The 18569-nt window shown below is 31.7% G+C and overlaps 1 protein-coding gene across 1 annotated transcript; it reads right to left on the bottom strand.

The window, feature by feature from the left end:
* Positions 1 to 5598: 5598 nt before the first annotated feature.
* Positions 5599 to 12666, bottom strand: LOC129288831 (uncharacterized). The gene is given in 6 exon segments (XM_054925601.1): positions 5599 to 6368; positions 6686 to 7399; positions 7520 to 7795; positions 7995 to 9102; positions 9338 to 10825; positions 11960 to 12666. Coding segments are annotated over 6 exon segments (4506 nt in total). The 5' UTR covers positions 12484 to 12666; the 3' UTR covers positions 5599 to 5972.
* Positions 12667 to 18569: the final 5903 nt, after the last annotated feature.

The following is an 18569-nucleotide window of genomic DNA, read 5'->3' as shown; positions in this document are numbered from 1 at the left end:
CATACTCAGGCGTAGCACTAGGCAAACGGGTTACGGGCCAGCCCGGGTGCTAGTCCGCGTGGGTTGGCATTTTTGCAGGTTGGGTTAGGTCAGCCTGCCAAATAAAACGGGCTAAAAAACCTAACCCAACCTATTTTTTAGCGCTAGCCAACCTGCGGACTGGCCTGCAAAAATTTATCAAATTTTTTTAAAAAAATTTTAAAATTTATATAATATAAATATATATATATATATATATATATATATTTCACATTTTAAAGTAAATCAGCAATTAAAGAACTTGTACATAAATAAAATAAACATAGAATTCAACCAAGAAAATTTATTTTGCTAGGTTTTTACTATCAATCATCTTCTCGCTTAAGTATGTTATCTTTCTCAATGAGAAATAAAATTTAAATATAAACTCATATTATTTTTCTTAATAAATTTATATTTATGATTTTAATCAATAGATCTCATGAGATTAATAAATAATATATATTCAAAATATTTCTATAAAAATTAATAAATTATTGATTTACAAAAATTTGATTTGCAAATTAGAAAAATGATTTACACTATATTTCAAATGTAAAGAATATATTTGGGAGTCATAAATTATATATTTGAAAAATATTATCATTATTGTAGATTTATAAAAAGATATAATGTGATTAAAAAATAAAAAATATTTTTAAAAAAAATATGCTAACCCGCAGGCTAACCCGTTTTAATCCGCTAATTTTGCAGATTGGGCTGACCCAACCCGTTTTAAAAAATGGGCTAATTTGTTCAACCCAATCCATCAAATTTTGCTAGTTAAACGGGCTAGCCTGCAGACTCAATCCATTTGCTCGACTCTACTCAAGCAAAAGATTCAAGCGAGCAAATGAATTTATAGGCTGTCGAGGGGACATTTTTACTTAGGAGTTGTTTTCAACAGTAAAAACACCCCCACATGGCATGGGGGTTCCATACAAACGACCTCTATAGGGGTGTCTCTTATAACGCCCCCTTAGAGGGTGTTTTTTTTTCAAGAAATGCCCCCTATAGGGCCGTTTAGAAAAAAACACACCCTAAGGGGGCATTTCAGATTGAAAACATTTTCTTAGAGCGCGTTTTCATGACATTTTGTTGAAGTACCTCTAAAACACAAATTTTTTGTAGTGCATAATGTCCAAGAGCTAGTCTTCATGGGATGAGCCTAAGTCAAGTTTTCAAGCAAGACATTGATTTGTCGCCAGTTTCATCAAAAAAAAGGGACTAATTTTTGATCTAGCCACTATGGAATGCATCCATCAACAAGGAAATATTGCACAATTTTAAAGTTTGAACTATAGATGGAGATGTGCATTTTTCACTCTCAGTTGGGATTTTCATTAAATATCATTCACTTGCACTTGTTCTAAGTATGTGTCGTATTTCTCAGGCTGACAATAGGAAAAACAAGTGTAGAAGCATAGAAAGTTTTTGGAATTCTCCGTTTGTTTTTGGAGGAACGAATAAAAACACATCATCACTTTCATACCTAACGAAAAAGGAATGTAATCAATTTTTCAGCTAGCATTCGTACATTCAAACTAACGAGTCTCAAGTTTAATCTATAAGACCTTCACAAATAATGAGCATATGGTTCAGAATTATTGAAGGTGGATGAGAGGAATGGCATATGAGAAGCAGAAATGGGATTGAGGGAAGTAGACAGAAGGTAAAGTGTCAGGAAATTAAAATTGAAAGGAGAAGAGGCTTGAATAAGTGGCAAATCAGAGGAGGAGGAAGTAAATAATGAATCATGAAAAGGGAAACAATAACTCATTAAACTAAATATCCCTAGCTAGAAATAAGAATTTGATAGGTTTTGATGTCTAAGAGCTAAGGATTGACCTTTTGTTCAATGTTTGTAACCAAGAAATAAGTTGATGAGCATATGAATCAAGTTTAGTTCGACCAATAGGACTAAAAGAAGCATAGCAAAGTGAACCAAATTGGGCCAACATGCATATCCAAAAATTTTTGAGAAATTATAATCAGGATTATGAGTAAATATGAGTTGATAAGGTGATTTATAATGAAGAGAAGGAGAAGAACGACGATTTGTTAAATATGTTGCAGAAGAAAAATACATGAACCCAGAATTGCTTTAGAAGAGAGGCATGATGGAGAAGAGAGAAACCAAATTCTACTTTATGCCTGTGTTTTCATTCAATAGTCCCATTTTTTAGCATGAAATATGGACAAGTGATACAATGGATAATATCGTGAGATTGAAGATGATATAAGAAACAACATCAAAGAAAGATGACCTGGATTGAGATGCTTTAGATTACACCGCTCAGTACAGATTACCAACCGGATCTCGAAACAACCGATTCTATAAGCAACCTTGCTCAAACATGGTATACGCTTGCTATTGCCAATGAAGAAGGTGCCATCTGTCTCAAAACTCTAACAGCAGTATGGCAGTTAGTCGTAGACTAAGTCTTGTTTCAGGAGCGAGTAAAGTCGAGCGGTGAAAGTTAAGTAGTTCTGGTTAGGCTTAGTCACTTGTATTTGTTTCTGGTTGGTGATTCCTTCTTTCGTCACATGTCTTTTTGTTACTACTCATTCTTTCCTTTCTGGCTCCACTACTCTGCTTTGACGGCTGAATCTATCCTCTCCTTCCACCCTCCACTCCCCTCCCAGAGAGAAGTGACCCTTCCCGTGAAATCAGGGTAAGCTATTTGTCAAATACAAATCTTTCTCAACTCATAGCTTTAGGCAAGCTTTTGATACTGGACATTCTTGCTTGCACTCGTTTTTGGTTTTTCTAATCCTTTTCTTATTATGTAATTGTTGGATCCCAATCCCAATTCTAACTGGGGGTAGCTAAAATGGTTAAGTAGAGCAGAACGAAAGACCCTTTAGCATGTGACCCGAAGTCCTCAAGTCCAAAGGTGATAAGCAGTGGAGTGGTCCTTAAGACTGAAATTCCCCACCCCATAGTTTGAAGAAATTTTATTTTGGTATTAAACAAATTTTCAGCTTGTTTTTTAAAATAAAATAAAGGCATGAAGGACATCATATTTGAGATGCAAGGGATAAAACAGGGTAAATTTGGTATTAAAGAAACATAATATTGATATCCATTAATAGATAAAAGAGGAGCATGGCCCCAAACATCACTAAAAACAAGAAAAAGAGGATAAGGAGAATGATTGGGGGGAGGGAGTGGGGAGACGTATTATCATGAGTGAGTTTAATAGAGATGAAATGAGACGGGGAGGAAGAAAAAATAGTAAGAGAAGAAGAAGAAGAATGGAGATCGCAGAGGATGTGCTTGAATAACCCCTATTTGGGGAAGGTGAATGTGTCATGGAGGTGATTTTACGGCTCTGATATATACCATAATAGCATATAGGAACCATAAAATTTCCAGAACATTATGTATATTCGTTGTCAATTGTTCAGAGCCGTGCAGAGATATTTATACATGAAAGAATTGTGAACCCTACACGAACATTTATGTTGAACCAAGAAAGAGGACTGCTTGAAGAAACACTGATAAATGATGCTATAGAGAGAATGGCAGGTTCCAGTATCTCATGTACTACGTACACACCACTAACCAAGCAGCGGATCATGTTCCTTTGGATATATACTCCCTCCCTCCAGTCCTTATTACGGTTCGAAATAAAGTTTCAAGTTCAAAAATGGCCTAAACATGCACCCCATCCCCCCTCCTCATATGGCTTCTGAAAAGTGAAAAGTTACCATTCACTTCACCTTACTTGCAGATCTGAGTTCAGATTTGGGACTTCTTACTGTAGAAGACGTAATTCGATCAATCAACCCTAAAAGCCAGAAAAAGGCACCAAATGCTTCAAATTGGAACAATATTTCGCATACAATATTTAAAAATCTAAAGCACTTTTGATCCACATACAGCGAATGAAACCCATTAAGAATCAAATCTTTGAGTTGTGTGAACTATATCTCCTTCAAATAGATCCATTAGACACACATGGGCTTAAGTGCTGGATGTGTTTTGTTGAAAACATTATAAAGAAAATTAGCATGATCTTTTTCTTTGTCAAAAAAAAACTCTTGTGTTGGCAAAATTTTCTCCTATTAGTATCATATAGAAATATAATAAGAAATTAGAGCTGGCAATTAAAACCGAGATTTAAAAGGGCTGAGCCCAAAAAACCCAAAATTACTTTAGGGCTCTTGATTTTGAAGTCCGGCCCTAGCTCTTAAGGTTGTAGGGCCAGCCTTATGGGCCTCAGCCCTAATATTTTTTTTCTTTTTTTAATTTAAAAGCCTAATAAATACACTTATAATTTCAAAATAAAAAGTATTACACATAAAATTAAGTCTAAAAAATAAATTTAAGTAAATCGACAACAAATCTATAAAGTTTAAACATTTAAATTTGATATCATAACAACGTTATCAAAATCATGTGACCAATTATGAGTATAAACAATTAGCTTAATATTATTTGAAAGAAGAGAACTTCAATTTTTTTTTTTTTTGCCAAAACATGTGAACCAATACTAAAAATTGATTCACTAGCCATAGTAGTGATTCAAATTAAATACTAAGAATATCAACAGTTATCCTTGAAAGAATTGAAAATTGAGTTTAATTGTTCTTTCACCAATCAAAAATCTAATTCTTTCAAATTATGAAACTTAATATTGGTTTATCAAAATAATTCTCTAATTTAGACTTGTTCATAAAAAAATCATACATACTCATACAATTATCTTGATAATCCTACATTATAATTTGTAAATGATTAAAAAAAACACTTAAATATTAATAAAATAAAATAAGATTCAAAAATAACAAATTTAATTGATGAAGTATTTAAAATACACATAAAATGCATTATTAAAAGTGATTGTTGTTGTTGATAAGAGACTTGAAGTATGATAAGCACTTGATGTTTTCTAATTTTTGGTTAAATTTTAAAAAAATAATCGGGGTTAAAAGGCAGCCTTTTTGTTTGTAAGCCTATTATGGCCAGCTCTTTTAAGCCAAAAACTCATTTATACCCTCTAATTCAGCAGCCTAGCCCTAATTATTTCAAGGCTTAAACAAGCTTGGTTTATTTTTTCAGCTCTATATGGGATTAGAAGAAATGAGCTTGCAGTTGCAACATTATAATTATCATAAACTACATAATATAAATTCATCATTTCATTAACCAAAGGATGAAAGAAGATGTCAAAAAAAGGAGGATGAGAGAAAGAGTATCACAATAGAATAAGTAATTTGGGTCAATTCGAATAAACGTGAAAAATTTTAGACCTAGACTTGAGAGTTTAAAAAAATTTCTTTATTTAGACTTCCTAATTTAGACTTCCTAAATAAACTCAAAGAAATCCAAACCAAACCTAAACTTGAATAAGTTTAGCTCGAATACCCGAATTCTTTTTTATTATTAATAAAATAAAATTAAAATAAGATAAAAATAAAAAAAATTAAGATTAAAATTGAAATTCACTAAAAAAATTAAAATAATATTTAATAATTTGAGTAATAAGTTCAGCCTGAAAACTTGATATGTTAGGGTTGAACTTCTTCATATGGGCTTTTTTTACTTATGTTTCTGGGCATTTTAAGCCTGACTTATTCAAATTACCATGTCTATAAAATAGAGCCTTCCACCTCTCGCCTTCAAGTATCTAGAACAGGAATCCAGGATGTTCCTTTCTCTACTTTCCTTAACAAATAATAAAAAGTAAAAAAATTCAAAAGTCAAAAGTAAAAGTCATGAAGCCTTCGACCTCTCACCTTCACTTGTCATCAAAGCAAAGCCTTGCGGGGAACAACCATCATAGTATACTTAGAATAAGAACAAGCAAATCCTATTCGTCCAAAAAAAGGAGGGGGAGATCAGAGAGAAAGAGCGCACGTGAATCCTATACTGTGACAACCCCAATTAACTAAAAGCTTTACAAACAATACCTTTTTGTATATGCTTTAACTTTACTCAGTGATGCTCAGCTCATTAGTTTCTCAGCATATATAAGATAGATTGAAGTCTTCTTCACATTATACCTATGTGCAAATTCAACTTTAACTTTCATCTCATCTCCAGGCTCCAAATTAGATGCTATGTTTTGCCATTCTTTATCCGTAAAAGTTGTTCCAGCATCCTGCTTGTAGAAATCCATAGTAGCTTTGGTGAAATTCTTTATCATAAGACCAATGGGATATACAGATGTCATGCTAACTTGAAAAGATGAATAGATGATGTAGAGGACCACTCCTTTTAAGCGACGGCCAACAACTTGAGGAACTCTAAATGATACTGAAGGTCCTTCACTTACAAAAACTAGCCAATCTGGATAATTGTCTATTGGAATAGACAAATCAACCCCACCATCATGCCATCCCTATTTGAAAAAAGACGAATCCCATTTAATTGATAACACGGGAAATATAGATGATATTTAACATTAGGCATGCATGTTTGATAATGTGGTGAAAGGTTAATAATTTAAGCACACAAAAACATGACATTGTTGAAAGTGTAGTATGTACGTTATTACTCACAGATATGAAAAAGATAAATCGCACTGTATTGTACATTCAAGTTTCAGAACCGAGCTTTTGCCATGACTTAATAACCATTTAACATTTATGACAAAGATGCTCTTCAAATGTTTAGAAAGCTTTGCAATCATGGTAGTAGAGAGAGAAAGAGAATAACCTGTGAAATACTCTTTAAAAGTGTATCAGCAACTTTGTTGAAACTGCCAACATGAATTGTCAGAGTACTCGTAAATGTTTCTAATCTTTTAATGGGAACTTGTTCATGAAATTCAATTAATGTTGGAGATTTTCGACATGAAGCTTCATCTGTGCTTGGCCTTGGTTCCACACTTTCATTGCTTTTAACAAATAAAGGATGTGACATGCTCCTAATTAGAGATGGTAAAATCTGAAATGTTTGGAATAAGGACCTTGAACGATGAGTTGGTGACATCCAAGACAGAACAAGAGATGGAAATACATCACGAGATAATCCTTCATAGCCACATAGAGACACATATTTAATGCTTTTCAGTCTCACTAATGAGAATGGAACTTGTACTATAGCAGTTTGATTTGCCACCAAAGTTGACAAAGATTCCATTTGCTCAATGTCTTCTTCTAACTTTTCAATTTTTGAGCAACCACAAAGATTAAGGGTCTTCAAGGATTTCAACTTATATACACTTCTTGGGAGGTTTTTGAGGCTTTTGCAATCCTTCAGATTTAACAGAATAATATATTTAAGATCACCAATTGAAGGATGAATTATAGACAAACGTGGACAATCTTTGAGTATTAACTTTTCAAGATATGGTAACTTTGTAAATTTTGGTGTCGCCGTCAAGTAATGAGAATGACTCAGAATGAGAATTTTCAACCTCTCCAACAACTATACAAAGAGAATATTTTAATTAGTTTGATGATAAAGGAAATTAAAAGAATAAAATAAATGTAAAAAATAAAACTAATGTCAGCATTGTTTAACACCAAAAAATATAATGGTGAATACCTGGTATTTCTCCCATACTTTTTTTAGACTGCTCCACTTTAAGTCAATGGCAACTATTTCTTTTAGACATAAGTTGATTGGCATGTTCTCTAAGGGAAATCCATGCCAACAAAGCCATCTCAATTTTGTTGATAGATAATTATAGTCTCCAGTAAGTTGTGCATGATTAAGTTGTAGCAAACGAAGCCTCTTCATCCCCTTAAATGCTTTTGCACTCAAAGAAACTGAATTATTATTTGACTTATTCAAAGCTAGTCCCTTGATAGCCATCGTTCCCTGTTAAACAAAGGGAAACTAACATCAGATTCATTAAAATTTATATCATGCAAATATGCAATATGTGATAAAAGTTTGAACCTATTTGGAAACTAAAAGATACTAAGAGCATATCAAATCATGAAAAAACAGGTATTGAATTTTAAACAAAAAAACTTTGGGAAAAAAATGCAATTTAGTCATCAAGAGACATTCTTACAGTGGTATTTGTCAACACATCCATTACATCATCATAAAACCATAATCTCGTACGGTTCTCAGGCTCCTCTGGTGATTGCTCACGAATTATTTCCCTTCCCATGTCACGTAATAAGTCATGCATATCAAGTTTGTTTTTGTTGCCAACCTTTACAAGACTCAACTCTATCAAACGATTAATTCCAATTTCCGCATGAAATCCACAACCATTTAATATTTGTGTAGCATAACTTTTGTCCTTGCCAACCAAAAAACAACATATATCAAGGAACACATCCTTCTCTATATGGTCACTCAAACCATCATAACTTATTTTCAGTTTTTCTTGTATTTGATCGTTTGGAATTCGTTGTAATTTTTCCAAAACTATTTTCCAAATAAGTATCTCTCTATCAAACAGGTAGGAGCCAAGAATTTCAAGAGCTAGTGGCAAACCTCCAGAATAAGAAACTACCCTTCTTGAAAGTTCAATGAAGTCTTCTTGTTCAGGGATCGCTTGCTTAAATGCATGCCAACTGAAAAGTTCAAGAGATTCATTATCATCCAACTCTTTCATGTTGTAGACATGAAATACTCTAAGGATCTTAAGCAAACGTTGATCTCTAGTTGTAATGATTACTCTACTACCTTGGCCAAACCATTCTCGACTTCCACATAATGCTTTAAGTTGGTCTTCATTGTTCACATCATCAAGTACAACAAGTACTCTTTTCTTACAAAGCATTTCCTCCAGTAGGGTTTTCCCCATTTCTACATTTGGTAAAGCCCACCTTCTTGCTCTTAGAATGTCTGAAAGAAGTTGTTCTTGCAAATAAACTTGGCCATTATGTTGCTTCCATACTTCCCTAACATTTGCAAGGAAACACTTCCCTTCAAAACTTTGACCAACTTGATTGTAGATAGCTTTAGCAATCGTTGTCTTACCAATCCCCCCCATCCCCCAAATCCCTGCAATGATAACATCTTTTGATTTACTTCTTAGCAATTGGAGGATATCTTGCATACGAGACTTCAATCCCACTGGATGATGAGCTACAAATAGGCATTTGTTGTCACCCAACTTCTTTGTAATAGTTTCAATGACTTCATCAATCAGCTCAGTTTCAGTTCTGCATGGCAAAAATAAGAAGTTAGATAAGAATAAGTTATACCAAGAATCCTTAAAATGCATAGAAAAAAATTTATAATAGAAACAAGTATTTTTCCTTTTTATGAAAATTTTTCAATGAAAAATTTGTCATCAAAAGGAGCACAAACATGTTATGAAAAGAAACTTAAGGATAAGAATTTAAGGAATTTGATCGTTCCAATGCACGAGAACCAAATACAGAAAACTAAAAATACCTGTAGTTCTGCATGTCCCATCCGGATAAGTTGGCAACTTCTATGAGGGCTCTCCGTGAATTAATTGTCCATGTCTCCACTTCATTGCTTGAATTTCTCTTGATAAGTCTATCCCATGCTCTTCCAAAAGAATTTGTTTGTTTTCAAACTTCAGATGGTCGCACATCAAAAAATATAGGTAAAACCTCTTGATAAGTTGTTCGGTAACATTCCATGATTTTCTCTAATTCTTGCAAACACCAACTAGAGCCAGCATAATTCTTTGATAGTATAATTATTGAAATTTTGGAACTTTCAATTGCTTGCAGTAGTGAAGATGAAATGTTTTTTCCTCTTTCAATTCGTTCTTCATCCATGTAGATGTCAATACCTGCTTGCTTTATAGCAGAGCAAAGATGAGTAGCAAAGGATTTTCGTGTATCATCACCTCTAAAACTTAAGAATACATCATAACTATATTTGAACAGTGGCTTGTCACGATGGCTTCTTACTATCTCTTGCAGCAAATCATGAACATAAAGCTTGTCATTCATGACCTTTACAAGGTTACGCTCAATGATTACGGGCATTCCCATTTTCACAGGAAATCTTGATCCTTTTAACAACTGTATAACATAGTTTTTGCTCTGACCCACATAAAAACAAGCTATATTAAAGAACAAATCTTTCTCTGAACCAGTTAAAAAATCAATGCTAATGTAGAGCTTTGTTTTTATTTGACCATAAGAAGTCCTACCCAATTCATTCAATACACCTTGCCACTCTTGTAATGTCCTATTATGTAAAAGAGAGCCAATAACTTCATGAAGCAATGGTAGTCCTTCACAAAAAGTAATGATTGTGGATGAAAGATACTCAAAATCATTTGTTGGAGTAGATTTCTTAAATGCATGCCAGTTGAAAAGCTTAATAGACTCATCACTATCTAACCTTTTCATTTCATATGATACATCAACAAAGTTTTTAAAGATATCCTCATTTCTTGCTGTAATGAATATCAAACTCCCTCTACCAAACCACTTGATATTCCCACACAGTTCCATGAGCTGGAATCCACTATCTACGTTATCAAGTACTACTAGGACTCTTTTTCCATGGAGTATTTGCTTCATTTGTTCATGTATCACTAGGACATCACTTTTCTCATCGAGTTCAACTTCAGAAATATCTGAAATAAGCTGCTTTTTAAGAACTCTACCATTACGCTTATCCCATACATCCTTGATATTTGTAAGGAAACTTTTACCCTCAAAATCACCACCAATTTTATCATAAAAAGCTTTCGCAATCGTAGTTTTACCAATACCTCCAACACCCCAGATTCCAACTATGATCGTATCTCCTGAAGCAATATATTTTTGTCGCAAAATATCAAGCAATTCTCTTACACGAAGTCGTAACCCTGCTTGATGGTATTGAAGATCGTGAAACAAGTCTTCATGAAACAAGTATTTGTATAAATTCGCAATAATGTTGCTGATTTTATTCCTGTCACAATTAATCAATTAAAATTATATTTAAAAAACAACAGGAATGTCTCATGATGTTTGTTTTTTTACTACTCATGTATTGTAAACTCTTGTTTCTTAATGTGTGTTTTTCTATTATCTAACCTTAATACTAATAATTGCAAATTAAATGATTATTTTTCGGTTGATCATCATTATTATTTTAAAAAAAATTAAATTTAATATGTTAACATTTGATAAGTTTAATGTAAAAAATTTTTAAGATGAACTTAACTATATTAAAGTTTGCTGGTTAAAAAAAACTATGTTAAAGTTAAAAAAATTAAAAAGATACTTTATAAAATTAAAAAATTAAAATAAAATATTATATAAAATTAAATGACTAAAGGTATATTTTAATTATGAAACTATTATTATAATTTTACATAAAAAAAATATATAAATATATTTAATCTGTTTAAGACTGTAGACTACTATAAAAATATTATAGACTGATTTTTTTCATTCTAGTTCAAATTTTAAAAATTTAAATTTATTTAAATGTTTTTTCTCTAAATTATAATAATAGTTTAATAAAATGTTAAATCAAAACCGTTGAAATTTTGATCCAAGAGCAAGGAAGAGAAAGCGATGGGAAAAGAAGAGGAAAGATAAAGGAGATCAGTTTAGTCTCTCAGAAATTTCACCCAATTAAATATTTTCCTAGTTTAATGGCTTCTTTGAGAAAACATACTATTAAATACTCCCTTCATTTCACCAAAAAAGGGGGGAATACTCCCTTCAATCCTCTACATAAGTCATTTCTTTTTCTTTTTTTTTTTTTTTTTTTGCCATCTACATAAGTCATCCTTTAAAAACAATTGATAGTCACTTTAAAAAAAAATTGATCATTAATTATTTTCATCTAATTTTTACCTTTTAGCAATTTTGTATGAGTATAGCAAAATATATTATTCATAAGGAAAATATTTTTAAAGATATATATTTAATAAGAATAAACTAAAAAATTGCTTTCTTTTCCAAGCAATATCAATAACTTAATTATTTTTTTCAATTTTGATAAAATAATTAGAAGTAAATTAAATTATTTGCAGGATTGGAGGAAGCCAGAGAGTATTGAGCTAAAAGAAAATTAAAAAGGAACAATTATTACCCCAAATCAGACAACAGAGTAAAGCCAGATAACGAAGCAGCTTCAGCGGTGGCTCTTCCTGAATCCAAAAGCGAAGCAGCTTCAGCTGGAAATCCTCCAAAATCCAAATCGAAATCCAAATCCCAAGCATCTAATCTTCTCTGATCCATATCCTCAAACTGCTCACGTACTTGCTCCTCACTCACTCCACAGAACAGAGGCAACACTTCTTTGTTCGTCAGTTTTTGGCACCGCCTTATATTCATCAGTCTCGCCAGAAATACGTCGGATTCAACGAAGTCTGGTGTGAAAACAACCACAACCATTCTGCACTTTACTATCTCATGCATGGAAAACTCCTCCCTCTGATCATCAATCAAAGTTCTGATTCCAACATCTCTTAAGTTTTTTTCGAAGTAGGTTTTCTCATGATGTTTGGGGTGGCTGATAGTTAAGAACACGTCGTAGTCAAAAGTGCTTTCCGAACTAGAGGATGAAGCAGAAGGGAAATAAGACATGTTTAACTGCAAAAGTGCCGATAGCATAAAAGCAAATGATCGATTCCTGAATGAATTTAGGTAGAGGAAAACCCACTTTCTGCTGTCTGTAAGCGAAATTTCCTTGAAATACCCACTTTCTGACTTTGGCTCAAATGACGCGTGGTCAGTGTGGACGTATCCTTCCGGGAAAGAATTTTGTCCGTATACAGAAAGGGACGATGAGAAGAAACGGAGCCACATATTTTGGGTCGCCTGCAGCTTACTTTTGACATAAAAGACCCTGGCAGGCGGCCCTACTTGTTATGCTACTCTGATACTGTTTATAAACATAGAAGTTGAGATGATCATTTGTTTTAGTCATAAGGCATTACTATTGATTTATTTTTATTTTTATATTTTTATTTTCATTAAATATTGAGAATATTATTAAATGTTAGATTATTTTATATTTGAAATATGTATAGAGATAGAGTTAGAAACTTGTTTAATTTCTAGAGAGGGTTAATAATATTTAAGGCTTTTTTATTTTAATAAAAATAATTTATAAATAAGGTGAGAAAAACATAATGTTAATCAGCTGGCTACGATACTTCTTTCCTAGCCACCAATTTTTGAACCCATGCCTTGGAAAAGCAAATGATGAATGAACCATAGAAGCACAAGTCAGCCACTAGCTGGCTACAATAATTCATTACTTCAGTCAATCAATATATATTAACAAATGTTACAGCGGGCCTTTGATGGGTTAGCATATATTCAATGTCATTGGTCAATTTTGCTTTGGTTGAATTTTAATTTTCTCATGCAATTGATTCACTGGATTTATTCTTATATCAAGTGTTCTATCTTCCCCATTTATATTTGGCATTCTCATCAATGGTCTTGTCGTTTCTCATTTCAAATGGGAGCATTAACTTCAACCGTTTCTATAACTTCATTCACGCCTTCCCCTATTCCCAATGATTATTCCAATAATGCCATTTCAATAATCCCTTCATGTTGTGTTTGGATGGGTGGATTTGAAATTTGAATTTAAAATCTCATGTTTAAAATTTATATGGTCTAAATTCTTAGTTTAAATTATATAAAAAATTTTAAATTGTAATATTAAAATTCTTTGTTTGGATGTTAAGTAAAATTTTAAATTTTAAATTCTATGTTTGAATTTCAAAGCAACTCGGACGACGTCGACGATTTGGTCCTAATAAAAGTTGGCAATCTAGATGGTCAACTTTTGGTGCTTACCAAGATCAAACAACAAACTTTCACAAGGACTGTACCACTGGTGACAATTGGGACTAAATAGATGACCTCCACCAAGACCAAATCGTCAGCATCAACGAAGCCTAACAACTAGCGTCGACCAAGACAAGACCATCAACGCCAACTAGGACTAAAATGCAAGTGAAAATTGAGATCAGACGGATGACTTCCACCAAAACCAAACCATCGGGACTGAACGGCCAATATCTATCAAGACTGAACCACCTTGTACTAACACTTCCACTGTGACCTAACCGTCAGTAACAACTGAGACAAGACTGGTGATGATTACTAAGATAGGATCGCTAGCATTGATTGGGATTGGATGGTCACCTACGATCGAAATTAGAGGCTAGATCTCACCAAGATCGGGTTCAATGACTTTGAACTGGACCGAATTGTCGGCATTGACTAGGACAGGACCATCGGCACTAAACCCTCAGCTGTCTGGTATCAATTGAGGTCATCGATCTGATCTTGTCACAGTAGGAGTCAAACCTCAATCAAAAGTAGCTGTCCAGTCTCAATTGGGGCCTACGATCATGTCTTGGTTGCCAATAGTGGTCCCGTCCTAGTCACGTTATCGATCTGGTCCTAGAGAAAGTTGGTCGTCTGGTCTTGATTGTTACTCAAACTCTAGTCCCGATCGACTCCAGTAATTTAGTCCTAATGGAAGTTGGCCGTTCAATCCCATTCATTTCCCCCACTCCAATCCCGGTCAATGCCTGTGGGATCAACATCGATGGTTCGATCCAAGTGAAAGTCGGCTATTTGATCTTGGTCATACATAACCTTGAAATAAAAAAGGTGCTTATAGTGTTGTCCCAGTCAGCATCGACATTTGGTCCCAATAAAAGAGGTGGTCTTATTAAGGGAAAATATCATTACATTTTGGATGGTGGTCTTGCCTTACTTTCTTATGCTTATTTACCCTTGAAATAATGTGAAGATGCCTTTCTTACTACCAGTTATGTTACCAATTTACTACCATCCTCTACTATTCAAAATGTTGTTCCTTTCACTAAACTTTTCTCTATGTATTTGGTTGCACTTGTCATCCCTTGCTTCATCCTTATAATTCCCACAAGTTTGCTTTTCATTATTAGCAATGTGTCTTGTTAGGGTATGGCATGTCTCATCATGGTTATAAATGTCTTGCATCCAATGAAAATATATATATTTCTCATGATGTTTGGTTTGATGAGTCTTCTTTTCCTTGTTCAATTCCAAATGTTGCTTTTCAACCCCCTTCACCTTCTTCCTCCTTAACCATGCCTCTTCCTTCTAACCAAATTCATGTTCCCTCTTTTGATTCATCTTCTCATCTACCTTCTTGGTCACCCTTCATACCTCCACCCTATTACTTTTGCTCCCCCATTTCTTTTTATTCTTCCTCTCCTATCTCTTATCCTTCTTCTACTCCACCTCTTGCTTCTCCTTCTTTATCTTCTATTTCTTCTTCTATCTCTTCTCCCTTACATTCACAAAACACTTACCTAGTGGTTACTCGAGCTAAGGCTGAGGATTAAAAGCAAGGCTGGGGATTTGAAATTATTTGAAATTGCAATGACTCAATTCGTTTTTTTTTTTAATTTCATGATTCAATTAATGAGATATCTAATCTACTTTTTTGGATAGTCGATTTGAGTTTTCTTTTTTCTTTTTCTCCTTTTTTTCTATTCTTGTTCATCAAGTGATTAATTTATATAGGAATCCAAACTCTATTCTAACCATATTTTCTATAACAAATAGGATCAAGGCATATGAGGCAATCTATACTAAATTATTAAATATACTCACGGGATAATAAACACACAAGATAATTAGATTTACTCATCACCCATATTAATAATTTCTTTTAAGTTCACTACGAATAATTATTTGTTTGATCTTGCAGTACTTGAAATGGGCATATTTAGAATTCAGTGATTGTCATACTAGCAAGTAGGTATATGGATTTTTATTGCACATAAAGGACGGCATTATAAGTTGCTCTAGATCGTGTGACTTGTATTGCTGTTTAAAACTTTCTGTCACTGATATTTCTCTTCTTGTGTTTTCCTATTCCAAAGCTTGAGCAAAATGATTATGAGCAAGGGATGAGAGGAACACATTAATATTTTACATGAAGATCCAGTTTTAAACTCAACTTGATATAAAGCAATTCATGTCATAGCTTTCATTTGAGATATTTTATTATAGACATAGTGGAGCATCATATTTGTACAGGTAAATCGAATAACTCAAACCTAACATTTGAGAATACTTTATCAATGTTTCAAATTTTAATTTTGTTAATAAAATTAATGATACTAGAGTTAGAGCATTGCAAAGATACTTTATAAAATTAAAAGATTAAAATAAAAGGAAGAATTTTAAATAAGAATTAGGGATATGACATAATTATGAGTGGGTCTCCAAAATTTTTGAAATTTCAATTCAGTCTAGGGGGATAAAAGTTAAAATAATTTCAATAGTAAAAAGATCAAAATACCCTTCACATGTTATGTAAAATTACTAATTATTAATTTTCTTTCTTTACTTGTTAATTTACTAATATGAGTTGACATATCAATAATTATATAAGACTTAACATTAGTTGTTCAATTATAAACAATAATATCAGTTATTAAATTATTAACTTTACTTCTTAATTTAACAGTATCAGTTGTAAATTACTAATAGGTTTTGTAATTTACTAATATTATATTAGTAAATTAACCAGAAATTGAAGATGAATAATAGACCTTAAGTCTCTAATACTTAAAAAAAAATACAATTCCAAGCAAAATGAAGATGAAAATGAAAACAAAGAAGAAAAAAAGTAGTAAAAAGAATATTAGAATATAAAAAACCCCACATCTAAAGATTAAAAAATAAATTATAAATACGTAAATTCAGAAAGTACCTAACTAAATAACTTAAGTTATTTTATTGGAGTATACTATTCTTAAGCATATTTAATATAAGAAATTTAACATCCTTATTTCTACTTTGTGTTATTGGGAGAGTAGATTGAGTTTGATCAAATTGAAATTTGAGTTTAAGAATAAATACTTTTATAGAAAATTTTAGTATAATTGTTTGGATTACCATTGATGAAGATGAATGTGGGTTTGATTTTTTTCCCCCTTTGAGTTTAAAACTAATTTTGTTGAAAGAATGATATTTGGAACACTTGGTTAATTAAAAAATTGATATTTTGAAAGAAGAATTTTGATCTCTAATGGTAAATAAAGAAGGATTTTGGAAAGGTATTGTTGTTGATTAAATTATGCTTGGAGGCAATTATTCTCTACAGTGAAAGGTTAGGAACGAACCTATATATATATATATATATATATATAGAAGAATAATAAGTACATCTCTATGGATGACAAGTATTATTTTCTTTAAACAGTTAAATTTTAGAAAGCCACATAAGAATTTATTTTACAAAATTATATTTAATTCATAAATATAATTTATTTTTATTCCTTCATTTCAGTAACTAATTAACCCATGATCTAACAATTTCCTAATCTCACGATTTCTCTTTTAGATATAGTTAGTTATTCAATATTCTATTATTTAAATAACTTTCTTGCCTCACAATTTAGTTTTTTATTTTTTAATTCATGCATATAATTAAATTTAAATATGGATAGTTATTTAGATTATTCATCCCAATAACTTTTTAACCCATAATTTAATAATTTCCTAACGACACAATTTCTCTTTTAGATATGGTTAGTTATTCAGTATCTTATCATTCTAATAACCTTCTTGCTCTACTATTTAATCTGTGAATTTTTTAATTCATGCATATAATTAAATTTAAATATGAATAGTTATTTAGATTATTCTATTATTCTAATAACTTCTTAGATCCATGATTCACGTAAAATTTGGCGAGAATGTGTGTGTATGTGTGTGTATAATAGATAAATAAGAAATACTTTTTCAAGTTTGACATGTATGAGTTTTTTTTTAAATATTACAATTCTATGCTATTTACATCATTATTAATTTTTAAAAATATTTTTTTCTAATTTATAAGATTATAATTTGAAAATGTAACTTCTCTCCTACGATCTCAAAATCCCAAATATAATCTTCCAACTATTTCATAATTTAAAATTTTATTTTTAAAAATTTTATCTTTGATATTCTCTCTCATGATCTCAAATATAACTTCTTGAGTATTGTCATTTCATGAATAATTTTAAATTAGTGTGATAATTTTATGAATAATAATTTAAATTATTTTTTACAAATTAAATCATGTAAATAAATAAATAAAAACTGAATGATAAATGTATGGATTAATAAAATATTTATAACTTATCCATGTCAACATTAATTTCTAAAAATAATTTTTTTACATAATACCAAAATTTTTTTATAGATGATAACAATATTATTTTAAATTGTATAAACCACTTTCTTTTATCCCTAAATTTTCTCTCCTATAATTTTATCCATTATCATAACTTTCCAACTTCTTCACCACCTAAAATATGCAATTTCAGTATACACATTAGATTTTCTATCAAATCTTAAATATTAAAAAAATATTATATTTAAAATTAAGTGAGTTATTTTAATTCTTATTTTTTGTCATTTCTCTCCCACTCTCCTATCATCATAACTTCCCACAATTTTTTTATTTTTAGTTTTAAAATTTTAATTACACAAATATACAATCACATTGAGCAGTCATAAAACACACGAGATTTTCTTTTAATCCTAATATCATTCAATTGCTCCATTCTCTCATTAAGACAAGCAGAATTACAAAACTTTCATTATCTCTAGCTTCTCCCTTTGTCACTAATGCCCTCTCACCCCTTGTCTCATCTTTTATGATAATTTTTCATTCCTAATCA

The sequence above is a fragment of the Prosopis cineraria genome, unplaced genomic scaffold (assembly GCF_029017545.1).
Source record: "Prosopis cineraria cultivar Desert tree isolate PC_DT_omini unplaced genomic scaffold, ASM2901754v1 PC12, whole genome shotgun sequence".
Classification (NCBI taxonomy): Eukaryota; Viridiplantae; Streptophyta; class Magnoliopsida; order Fabales; family Fabaceae; genus Prosopis; species Prosopis cineraria.
Note: the sequence above shows the minus strand (reverse complement) of the source record. Positions and strands in the feature narration are given on the sequence as shown.